The sequence below is a fragment of the Candoia aspera genome, chromosome 1, assembly GCF_035149785.1.
Source record: "Candoia aspera isolate rCanAsp1 chromosome 1, rCanAsp1.hap2, whole genome shotgun sequence".
NCBI classification, from domain to species: domain Eukaryota; kingdom Metazoa; phylum Chordata; class Lepidosauria; order Squamata; family Boidae; genus Candoia; species Candoia aspera.
In genome coordinates, this window is record NC_086153.1 from 227,706,049 (window position 1) to 227,718,957 (window position 12,909).

Here is a 12,909-nt window from a genome sequence, read left to right on the forward strand (position 1 = left end):
TGGGTGGTGAAGGACTACTTCTCAAAGCAGGCCCACTTCATCCCCTGCACGTCGGTCCCATCCTCACAACAGCTAGCCAAACTCTTCCTCATCCACGTGTACAGGCTACACGGATGTCCCGCACGTGTGGTGACCGACAGGGGCACACAGTTCACCTCCAAATTCTGGCGGGCCTTCCTGAAGCTGACGGGGACCCAACAGGCCCTATCTACGGCTTGGCACCCTCAGACGGACGGAGCCACAGAGGTTCTTAATGCCACCTTAGAGCAATTCATACGATCATATAGTAACTACCACCAAGACGACTGGGCTGAACTGCTCCCGTTCGCCGAAGTCGCATACAACAACGCCGTCCACACGAGCACGGGGAAAACTCCGTTCGAAGTAGTCTCGGGGCGCGACTTCGTCCCCATACCGGAGCTACCTCAACCCCCAGAACCCCAGGTGGACGCTAGCGACTGGGGACGGAAGATCGCGGAAGCATGGCCAGTAATCACGGCGGCGCTGAAGGATGCACAGGCAGCCTACAAAGAGCAGGCCGACAAGCACCGGCGCCAACAACCGACGTTCCAGGCGGGGGATATGGCCTATCTATCCACCAAGTTCCTAAAGTCAACCCAACCCTCGAAAAAACTGGGGCCTAAGTACATCGGGCCGTTCCGAGTCACGCAAATAGTGAACCCGGTAGCAATACGCTTGGACCTGCCACACAACCTCCGGAGACTCCACCCGGTGTTCCACACCAGCCTCCTGAAACCGGCAACCACCTCCCGATGGCACCCAAGCACGCCACAGCCTGCACCGGTGATGATCGACGGGCAACACCACTTCGAGATAAGGGACATTCTCGACTCCCGCAAGCAACGAGGAACTCTACACTATCTGGTCAGGTGGAAACACTTCCCCCACCCGGAATGGGTGGCGGCGCACAACGTTAACGCGCCTGACCTGACCAGAGCATTTCACCGGGCATACCCCGACAAACCGCAACCAAGGTCAGCAAAACCAACCCCCCCCCCCGCAGGCCCCCCCCGCCTCCCGTGCCCCAAGGGAAAGGGCCCCCCAAGCCCGCGACTTGGGTGGACCTCCCCCCCCGGGACTCACTCCCCCCGCCCCGGGCCCACGGGGTGGTGACAAACGTTCGCCAGCACCCTCCCCCCGCCCCCCGGCCGCGGGGGAGTGGCAAGCAAGTCAACAGGGCAACCTGGGGGCAACGCCCAGGAGACACAACAAAGGCGACGCACTTTAAATAAGAAAAAAGAAGGGCCCTACCTGGAGCTGAGAAGCACCCGACCAGCCACGCCTCTCTCCTCGCCGAACTGAGCCAAACAAACAGGGTGTGGCTGGAGCATGCGCACGCCAGGTCAGGACCCGAGCATGCGCACCATGGACACACCCTGGGAAGGCACGTGGTAGAGGGAGGAGCAAAGGGAGGGGCGACAACTACTCCGGCGGGAACTTTGAAAAAAAAAAAAAAAAATGTGGCGTTTTGACAGCTCCACGGGGAAAACCCAGAAAACCGGGGGGGAACACTATTCGAAAAGGGGGCAGTATGTCATGAGTGCCGTTGAGCTAAAGTCATCAGCGCAATGGCACACATGACAATGGCAAGGAAATAGGTGAAGGGGTACAAGATAAGTGGCCATCAACCCACAACGACTAACGGCCAACAAACAATAGCTAAACGGATCACGGAGCACACCCAAGCCATCAGCGGCAATACAACGGGGATCGCCCAGCTGAAAGCAATCAGCAGAGGAATGGGAAACCTGATGATGGGCGATCCCGGAAACCCTCACCCACCGGCAGGGCAACGTATTGGACAAAGGGGGGTGACGTGACCGTGAGCGAGGGGGCGCTGACCGGCGCGGGGTATTTAAACCCCGCACCGGCGCGCTCCTGTCACTCTCAGCTTTTTTCTACCAACGCTGTACCTGCCCTGCAAATAAACCAGAGCCTGATCCGCGAACCAGTGTCTGAGTGTTATTCAGAGGTAGGCAGCGCATGACAAATATAGTTTTATCAATAAAGTTAAAGTTTTAGAATTTTCTTGTCTTTCAAAAGGCACCTTAAGTCTTTTTTTTTAGATACTTCACCTGATGGCAAAATGGATGCTGATTTGTAAATATGATGGCTGCATGCCACACAATATGATTAACCAAGCTGGTTTTTTTTAACAATAGTGTCTGCAATTGCACAGAAGGCTAGGCTTGCTTAGGTTTACCCATAGTTAGTTTCTTTAACCTGATGTGCAGACTCAGCCCTTTTGATTTGTTTAACCAAAATAAGGATGTGGTGTGAATGCACTTATGTAAATCATTCAGAACTATATTTTATTTATTTTCAATTTTAAGGAGGAACACAACTGGACAATGGTGTATGTATATTTGTTTGTATATGCATGCAATTATGTATGTCTATATAAATATAGATGCAAATGTGTATACCCACATACATACAAACACACATGTGTTCACATGTAAATATGAAGGTACTGTCTTAATTGGGCAAAGATATATGAAAATATTCTGACCTGTCTGCTAAGGCCTTCAACCATTAGAAGCATGTATTTGGCCACTATTAAATCAGAGTATTTATTTAATTTATTCATGAACTGTTGATTTACCTCTCCATTTTCTGTTGTCTCCATGTGATGAAGATGGGGAGCCACTTTGCATGGGGACCTACACCCTGGAACAATGTAGGTACTGATGTCATAATAGAGTAAAACAAGAATAAAAGAATTTTAGCAGAAGAGCAGCACTGATACAATTTGCGGTCAATTTCCCCACACACCTTTCCTACCTCCTAGGCTTTCTTCCCCTCCCAGTGGAGGTTCAGCACAGCAAAGCCTCATTACTCTTTTAAACTGAGCAGAAAGCCATCTTAATAGCCAACTTTGATTGATTTGGAAAAAGCTAAACAGAGTCAGACTGGTTAGTACTTGGATGGCAGACATTCGGGGCATCCCAGATGGTGGGCTATAGAGGGAAGCTGAAAAACCATCCCAGAAGAAGACAATTCCATGCTACTGCCAAAAAAACCAGGTGTTATCTGTCAGCCTCCCAGGTAGACCAGACAGGAAACAAGATGACAAGATGACAAAATAAGGTAATTCTACTTTATTGTAAGGCTACATTAACAGCTCTTGCAAGTCTGAAAGTACAAATCTCCCACCATCTTTTTTTACTGCCTGACAAGTTAAGACAGATCCTTTCTAAGTTTCTTTTTCCTGTTATGCAGCTGCGGGCTCCTTCCCCTTTTATCTGATCATTCCTTAGGCAGCATCTCTTCCCCTCACCTGTCAAGGTCATTCCCACATACCATTACAGTATCCTTGTAGTCATTAGGAGCTGAAATCAATCTGAGGTCATCTTCTTCTCTATCCCAGGAATGAAGTCACAACAGATGGCAGCAGCATCCAAATTGCCCTGTCTGGTCTAGGCAGCTAAACAAGGAGACCACCAAGAAATCCTCAGACAGACTAAGTTGGAAGGCTGGGAAAACATCCCGGAAGAAGGCAATGGTAAACCACTTTGGTTGTATTGCCAAGGAAATAATATGGCTGTGCCCATGTAGCTACTTGGAGTAGAATGAGATTTGAAAGAAAAGTCATCTTTTTAGCCAAGTGAATTAGTTGCCACAATGTCAATCAAGTTTCTGCTGAGACCCTCCCTGAACACACATGCCTCTCCTATGTCACTCCATGCATCACTATTTCTGCTCGACAATCCTTGAAATGCAGCTTTTTCTCCAACAACTTCGAAAAAGGTGAAAATGATGCTACCATAGGTGAATTTCTATGAGGAAGAAGAGGCCAGAAGGTGGAGTGAGGCAAGAGTTTCCATCAAGGGGAGAAGAGATTGCCCCAAAGCTCTATTGAACTGCAGGGCTTCAAAGAAAAAAAATAGTTTTGCCAGAATTGCAGACCCCAGCATCTCAGCCAGCAATAAATCAGCTCCATTCTTGGGATCTACCAGGGTCATGAGATTGGTCTAGAACTGATTCTGAAAGACATTGTATGGAAATGCCCTCCATTTAAGAGCCTAGTATTACATGACTGGGAGAGTTGCAATAGCACAGCTATTACCACTGGCTGAGGCTGGCTTGTCCAGTGAAATGGCTCAGTGTGATAAACAGAGGGCAAGGTTTGCATCCATTTTTTCTGTAAAAGGCACATTTCAGTAGCTTTTCCTGACCAAATATGTGCATTGGAGTAGAGCTCTTGACTCTTACAGCTGTCTGGCTAGCTCTTGATCCTAATACCTGGTGCCCTCTCCTGTCCAGTGTTTTCTTGTCCTCCTACAGCAGCATGTATTAGCAGCAAGCTGGACCTGAGTGGGGGTGTTTGGTCTGCCACTCCCCTTCTCTGTCTCTCAGCAGAGGGAGGGAATGGTGCAGCTGCTCCAGTCCCTCTGGGCTGGTCAATCTGATTACACAGCACTGGGTTGCAATCAGCGCGGCCCCAATTCTCACAGGTACCTGGCAGCAGGCTATATAAGGGAGTGCCAAGATTCCCTTCTGAGCGGGGGACACACTTGCCCCCCCAGCCAAAGAAGGAGATGCCTAAGCAGGAATGCAGTTGGAGGCATGAACAGACTTGAGATCTCCCCTCCAGAGATATAAATTTGAGTGGGATGAGGGTCTTGTGGCCTTTTCCATCCCAGCAGAGCGGCACTGGTACTATTCACGGTAAGGGATTTAAACTTTTCTTGTGGAAGGAAAGCGAATAGATCATTAGGATTTCTGCCCCAACTCAGCGCCCCTCCCCCAAACATTACCCTACTTGAGAACCTGCCTCTGTGGTTGGGGGCCCGGGATGGATCTCTGCCTTATCCATCTGCCTTAATGTGTTTTCTTCCTTGCTTCAGAGGGAACCTTTGCCCTCATGATGTCCAGGAGATGGATGGGACCCTTAGCAGCTTTGTCTCATGCAAGCCTACACTGAATTTGCAATAAGAATGTCAAAGGGAAGCTCTCTAACCTGTCACCCCCTTCCAGTTTGGCCAGATTGATGATTTTGGAAGATTCTGGATCTGTGAGGGTAGCACCTGCTGAAACCTCTTGGCAGCGCATGGGGGATGCACACTTGGAAATGTCCTCCTGAGAGAGTCAGAAGGAGTCTTATGTAAAGCTGTGGTGATGGAAGCAAGCAGAGGGTTGGAGTCTGTACTGCTGACCATGGGAATTTTCTCTCGATGTTAACCTGCCATTTCTCCTCCTCCCCTCTCCCTTGCACTGCAGATGTCAAAAGCTGCACCCAAGAAGCCAGCAGCCCCTCCCCCACCGGGATGCACCCTGGACATTAATGATCCTCAGGTGCAGAATGCCGCCATCCGCATCCAGGCTTCCTATCGTGGGCACAGGTGAGGAGGGCAGCCAGTGGAAGGATGACTCTCGTCACTGGCAGTGAGAAAAAGGGTTCTTGAAACACATATTTTGAAACACAAAATCCTCTGGGAGGATTTTGATCTTGATCTCTCTCTCTCTCTCATTTAAAAAAAATACAGCAACTATAAGATGCATGTTAGGGCTGGATGGTGGTACATAGCTATTTTAGAAATGAAGAAACAACTCCAGGGCAGAGTTGGTGCTGCTTCTTAATGTTATAATCCTACAAAGTTTGGGACTGTTGGCCTCTACCTTAGCCTGCCTGTCTGTTAACTTGCAATTCGGAGTCCCTCCTCTAGCACCTACCACCTGTAGTGAGTTAGGTGGCAACAAAAAAGGGAGTCTTCTCAATGGAGACATTCCAGATGTGAAACATGCCAACCCATTGCTTACTTCATAGCCTTTTCAGACCCTGGAGAATACCTGTGGACCCTTTGTAGCCCTTGAGGAAATTGGGTTCATGCTGCTTTTATATGCTGTTATTAGTTTTTATATTTTATACTGATACTGTCGTCTTTGTATGGATTATACTTTGCGGTCTCAAAAAGTCACTTGGAAGGGAAGACCAACAAATAGAGGGCACACAGAAGGGGCATTTAGAAGAAAGACTGATAGCCTGGTGACTCTCTGGAGGTTTTGGTCTGCATTAGCTATAACTAGCATAACTACCAATACTCATGGCAATGGTAGCTGTATGGAGGTCATCAGGTACCCTGATTTAAAGCATGGGCCAATTCTAAATCTGGGAAAGTGTCTTTGGTATATTTTGATGAGAGAAGTCAGTATGGGAAGTTGATGAGGGAAGTTAAATATATTATCTTCAATGGTTCAGTTAGGTGGGAGAGACTGTGACAAAGATAGCCTGGAAGTAATTGGAAAGTTGTGGTTAGATGTGATTGGATGTTGAAGGAGTACAAGACAGGTGGTGGTCATGAAATGGATGGGGAAGGGTTACTAGAGAAGTAGTAAGGAAAGCAGTAGTGAAGACTTATCAGAAAACATGAGTTATCAAAAGTGACATCCTTGATTCCTGCCATGAGCAGAGGCTTGGGCTAGATTATTTCCAAGACCCTTTCCAACCCTTCTGATCTATGATTTTATGACTGGTGTTACAGATATGACAAGAAGGACATACTCTGGTAGGAATCCAATTCAGTATAGTCTCCCAGAATTTGGAATCCAGCTGCACAAAGCTCCTAATTCTTTTATGTTATAGGGAGATCACACAGAGAGAAGATTATATAGACCTTGCTTTACTTGGACAATATTTCTTGTGCTTCAGCATTTAGACTGAATACTTTATTTATAATGCAGCACCTTGGTGAAGTCCTAGAATCTGGTTCTTTTCATCACACACCCAGCCCCTTTGCACAATCCAGTGTTTTAGTTACTTACAACTAAGCACCCACATAATTGTTGAATACTGTCATTGGCTTAGAAGTATTCATGGAAAGTAAACAAACTGGGCCGTTCCATTTCAAGAGTATGCTCCAGCACCAACAAAATTGAAGCTAATCTTCATTAATAATATTTCCACCCATAATTTTATTAGTTCTTTGGAGCAGGGATGAATGGGATCTAACAAGAGGAATTATAATTAGTCAGATTTTGCCACTTATACCTAAAGCAATCACTGTCACAATATTATTATTCGATTAACCGCAGCTTAATAATGCTAATTTCTAAGTGCAGAGAGACGAGTTGATGTCTAAGTGCTCATTCCACACCCTCCAAGCAAATAATTTACTTTGCCCAGGAACCGTTATCATTTGCCTTTTTTCAGATCTCTCTTCATGACAGTTTGCTATTGCCCTGTTCATGAGAATGAGAAATGAGAAATGAGAACATTTTGGCAGCAGGTTACCCTTCGGATCTGTTGAGACTATAACTCCCAGAATTCCTAGCCTACAGAGCTGATGATCATGCTACTTGGGAATTCTGAGAGCTGCAATCTTAACTCACTCAGAGATCACCGGATTGGGAAAGGTGGAGCTATAAGATTACGAGCCTGTCTGCTGTTCCACTTCCTCCTCTCCACTCTCAGGTCTCGCAAGGAACTGAAAGAGAAAGGCCCTCCGCGGGTACTACAGAACCTCAAAGATGTTATGCTGATAGAAGGGAGTGCAGCCAAGTTGGAATGTCGCATCAGTGCCTTCCCTGACCCCTTTATCCGCTGGTCCAAAGATGGTGTGGAACTCAAGGATGGGCCCAAGTACCGCTATGTCTTTGAGGATCCTGACATTGTGGCCTTGGTGGTGCGTGACGCAGCCCTTCCTGACCTGGGCAAGTACTCCATCTCTGTGAAGAATCCCTTTGGAGAGTGCTCCGACTCAGCTCGACTCCTCATAGAAGGTAATGTGACCCTGTTCCCACATTCCCTGCTAAACATAGAGCCATACATCCCCTGGGCAATGAAGACATTCTAATGAGTTTCTTCTCTAAGAGAGTGTTTCACTTTGGCATACTTCATTGGGGAAAGTTGCTCTGTCTGCTCTGCTGCTTCAGGTTGTAGCCCTGCCCCTTTTCTATTCATAGGTCTTGTCTGTCTGGTGGCAACAGCCAACCCCCTTCCAACTCTAGCCCTGCCTCTGCCAAGACAGAGCCTGCCTGCCTGCCTGCCTGCCTTCCTCCTTTCCTTCCCTCTAATACAGTTATGCTGTTTATCTACCTAGTCACAATCCTGTGGAGATGCAGGACAGGCAGTGGTAGAATTCTCTGTTGAATTCTCACAACAGTTCCGTCATCAAGGGAGGAGTCTGATTTTTGAGACTGATATCCCAGCCAAGTCTTGATTTACATGACTTACCATTCTTATGCTCAAGTCAGAAGGGGACATTACAAGCAAAATAGGACACGCATCACAAGTTGGTGTGCATGTATTTATACAAGCTGACTCTTGCAAAGCATGTAGATCCCTACTGCCCCAACTCTATGCATTAACTGAAGAAACTGCCAAGTGATCACACCCTGGGCTCTACATGACCAGAAGTTGTCCAGATGCTGCACAAGAAGAGAAGGCAACTGTACCCAATATTTCTGTCTCTATACTATTGCACTGAACCTGAAGCCTTGGGAGCTCCTTGGTGGATAGATCAACAATTCAATGGGAATTTTTATTACTCAGGAAAAGAATATGACCAAGCAAAGGGAGTGATAATCTCAAGACAGTATCCTAAATTCTAAACTCTCGTTACTAGGGTGTCCTAACTATATATCCCAAGAATAGTTTCTTCATAATCATGCATCTATCTATTGCAATGGATGGGTGGATGGATGGACGGATGGATCAAAGAGGAGCAAAAGGGCAAAGCAAAGAGACTGCATAATCCATCTTTCTAAGCAACCCAGTAACATAAAATGGCTACAGACTAATTCAGGTCTGCAAAGTGCCCCAAGGTAATCCAGTCTGCCCTAAAGCATCCTAGAAAAAATAGAAATAGGATGTACTAATTTACTTGCCCTGCATTGTGGTCTTCAAGAATACTTAGTGGGAAAAGCAGCAGTCCCAGAGCAGGATTCCTGTCCTGCCTTATCTTCAGTAAAGTTAGCCATCCTCTAATAAGGAACTCTTTTGCCCCAGGACAAGCTTAGCAGAGTCATTTCTCACAACCCCAATAGCCTCAGAACTACTTTCAGATAGGCCTTAATGTGAATTGGCAATAGTTTATTTCAGTACGGTCATAGAGACATTCAAAAAATATTGTCATTTGTTAGTTATCAGCTAATGTCTTTCTTCTTCTTTAACAATTTATCAGGAAAGGCTGGAAATAGAAGCACCATTCAACAAATGGCGTATTTTATAGCAGTTCCACTCTCATAGATTTTTGATACAGTGATAGAAGAACTCATAAATGAGTACTGATTTGAATACTTAGATTATTGTACACTTTTGGAATGCTAGTTAAATACTGTTTTTAAAAGAAGAGACCATAGGCAGCACATGGATAATCACCCACCCATGCCTGTGTCTATAGCCACTACTGTGGTCAAGGGAGATAGAGTAGATATTTAAATTAGCTGGAAGTATATAGAAATCTTTTTTGATTGACCCACTAGGTAATGCCTACAGCAGCTCTCTTTGCAATATCATCCCTAACAGGAACAACTTCTGTGGATGCTACATTGCAGTTCCTCAGCAGTAACAACCACTACAGGAAAAGCAATGCCATAATGTGGAAGAAGACTCACATCTGGACACAAAGCCAAGGATTAGATTCCCATGTCCCAGGATAGGTTCTCCTCAGGCAGAAGAGGTCTGGGGAAATGGCCTGCTCTGATCTCACCTGTTTTCTCTCTTGCAGTACCTGCCAAGATAGAGAAAGGCCCAGAAAACGTAAAGGCCAAGAAAGGCAGCACAGTCAATTTGACAGCTCATATCAGTGGGGAGCCAGCCCCAGATGTTGGCTGGGCCAAGGATGGGGAGGATATTGAAGAGGATGATCGGTGAGTGAAACCCAGCCCAGGTACTGAGCAAGGATGGGTAGTCTCAGAACAGCAATCAAGTTAGGGCAAAGATATAATGAGAACCCCCGATGTTCCTTCCTTGATCACAAAGGCCCTCGCATATAATTTTTAGGCACAGAGAAAAAACATGGATGATGGAGTAGCTTGAATGTTTGTATTATAGTATATAACAGCCTTTCTCAACCTCTGGACCCCAGAGGAACCCTTGAAATATCTTTCAGGCCTTGGGGAACCCCTGTACATTCTGGCTCAAATATAGGCCAGAAGTTATGAAATTATTATATTCGTTTCATGGGTAGGCCTGTATATATGTGCTAACAGTGTTCCTAAACTGAAAATAAAAAATGAAACTTACCTCTTTAATGTGAAGTTGCCTACATCTGAAATAATTTTTTAAACAAATTGTGATCTCCCAGGGAACCCCTAGTGACCTCTCATGGAAACCTAGGGTTGCATGGAACCCTGGTGGAGAAACCCTGGTATATAATGTGAGCTTCCAATAATATAATTATTATTCCTCCTCCTTCTCCAGTTCCTTCACTGGTGATTGTCACAGTAAGAAGGGCTTATTACCCTTTGACAAGGATGCCTTGCATTGACAGGGCATGAAGTAGAAGGCACCTGGTACCTAGTGCTTCCCTAGTAGCAAGCACCCTCATATGCTGCTGACAGAGAGACATCAGAAAGAAACCTCTGCCCACTGTGGGGCTCAAAATGGGCCCTCAAGTTCTGATTCCCTTTCCTTCCTCCACAGAGTGTACTATAACATTGGCAGTGACTCAACAACTCTCACCATCAAGAAGGTGACGCCAGCTGATGCTGGGAAGTATGAGATCTTCGTGGAGAACAGCCTGGGCATGGACCAGTCCTTTGCACGCCTTGATGTGAACTAAGCTCCCGTCTCCCCACAGCCTGACCCACCTCCAAAGGAACTCTCCATCTCATGGTCCAGAATATTGTATTGCCTCACCAGGAACCTGGCTTGACAAAGGGGATGGCATTACTCAGCTTTCACAGCTGGGGAATGCAAACTAAAAACAAATCAACTGGAGCAATAGGGATATTTTGTGCCCCTGCACCCCAGAGCCTGGCTACATCTCTCACTGCTGCATTGTCTCTTTCACTTGCATTGTACAGCTTCAATGAGGGTACAACTTTTCCCTAACTTGCTGGCAAGAGCAACCCCCTCCCCCTACTCTGCTCCAGGGCTCAATCCATTTCTTGGGCAGGCAGGGCTATCAGCCTACCGATAGCTTTGCCATAAACACGTCACAAGCAGTGGTCCCTGAAAAGCCATCTGGGTGGGGGCATGAAAGGGGCAGCGCAGACATTACTCGCCAGTGGTCTTTCCCCAGTGCTGCCAAGAGAGTCAGCCATCCCAGAAGCCTCCAGATTCTTCTGGACCCATCTTCTTGCTCGATGAACTAAATAAAACCAAATGATTCTATGCAGTCTTGTGTGTTTATTATTATTAAACATTTCCTCACAACTTTTGTCTCTTCCTCAGCCCACACTGGATGCAACTGAAAGTCATCCTTAGCTGTTCCAGGGCTGATGTAGCATCTTTCCTCTTTTCCCGACATGATTTTGGCCATGGATATGAACTGGTGTGCTTCCTTGACCCTGTGGTGGTTGCAGAGGCAGAGATTGGATCTGCCCTGCTGCTTAGCCTAATAGTTGGGGCTGGTATCTGATGTTGCACTGAGCTATAACATGGTTTGATTTTAGCTTTATGTAATGTGTCAACCCACTGTGGTTTGAAAACCATGGTTTTGTGACTTAGCGTGTTGTAGGAACCAGACAATTAGGATTAATACACTTGGCATAAATGCATCACGGTTGCCCTTGTTCTGCAGGAGGCTGAACAACTCAGCTGAGATTTCAACCTGAGAAAGCAACCTGAGCACACTCATCAGAAAACTTTGCAGTTCCTTCCAGTCCATATTCTGGGTTACACAGCCTTTCCCAATCTGGTGTACTCTGGATATATTTGCTGGGGATGATGGGAATTGCAGCCCTAATACACCTATAGGGCAAAGGCTGTGCATTACAGCATGTTCCTGGAGGCCAAAACCATATGGAACTTCTCAATGAAGAAGGCAAGTTCTGGAGGCCAAGATTCTACCGTCTTTTTCTTAGCAATGTTGCCTCCTGCCGATGCTCAGAAACACTTTTTTAGTCAGCTGCTCTGGAGATATAAATAGCTCTTCCTGACCATATTGGGGACTGTTGCAATCTTCCAACTCCTCCTCGTCATCCTGTCCATATGACAGGGCACAGAAGAGGGGAAGAGGAGCAGACTATCTCTATTCCTTCCAAATTGTGTCATGGTTGCTCCTTGACACACCTTGTCTTCAAGTAGCACATACTTCCAGACAGACAGCTTCTTAATGTTGCTAATTCAAAGACACCACAAAGCTACTCCATCTTTCCCTACTTAAAGAATCCCTGTGGACAGAAAAGAACCAAGAAGAAAATACACTTACCAGTGGAGAACCTAATAATCTCTGCCCTCCCTCCCTCGCTCAAAAAATTGTATTTTTGCAGAGTGATAATTGCATAATAAAAGCCTAATCTGAAAGCACCCACATTTCCCTCACATTCACAAAGCTTTACAGGACTCTAGGAGAAATGGGACTTAGTATTCATGACACACTTCTAGATTGTGTCACTATCCAATGGATCTGTTACAGATAATGCCCTGCCAAGGCTTGAAGAGAAATCAATTGGGAGAGCCTGAAGGCAGGCATGTTTTAAAGATGGCTTTAGCCCCAGCACCCAGGATTTATTTCTGACATTTCAGGATGGACAAAATGGCACATTTGTTCCTTGTCCTCTTGCAAGCTTTTTCTTCGTTGTTCTTGACATCATGTGATCTGTCTTGCAGGACATCCTAGATACCTTCGAAAATCCATTCAAACCTATTCTTCTCTGGGTGTGAAAACTTACAAACAGTTCATGAGATACTGTAGTAGGAAGCCTATTGAAACCCCAATGTTTTACCACTGCTCCAATCCTTTAAAGAATGGGAAAAACTGGGGATGAAGTTGGGCA

The 12,909-nt window shown here is 46.1% G+C and overlaps 1 protein-coding gene across 1 annotated transcript; it reads left to right on the forward strand.

Annotated features, from left to right (window-relative positions):
* The first annotated feature begins 2,485 nt into the window (after nucleotides 1-2,485).
* Nucleotides 2,486-11,302, forward strand: SPEGNB (SPEG neighbor). The gene is made up of 5 exons (XM_063310263.1): nucleotides 2,486-2,491; nucleotides 5,245-5,366; nucleotides 7,436-7,743; nucleotides 9,693-9,834; nucleotides 10,610-11,302. The coding sequence occupies exons 1-5, from the start codon at nucleotides 2,486-2,488 to the stop codon at nucleotides 10,746-10,748; spliced, it is 717 nt and encodes a 238-aa protein (XP_063166333.1). The 3' UTR covers nucleotides 10,749-11,302.
* Nucleotides 11,303-12,909: the final 1,607 nt, after the last annotated feature.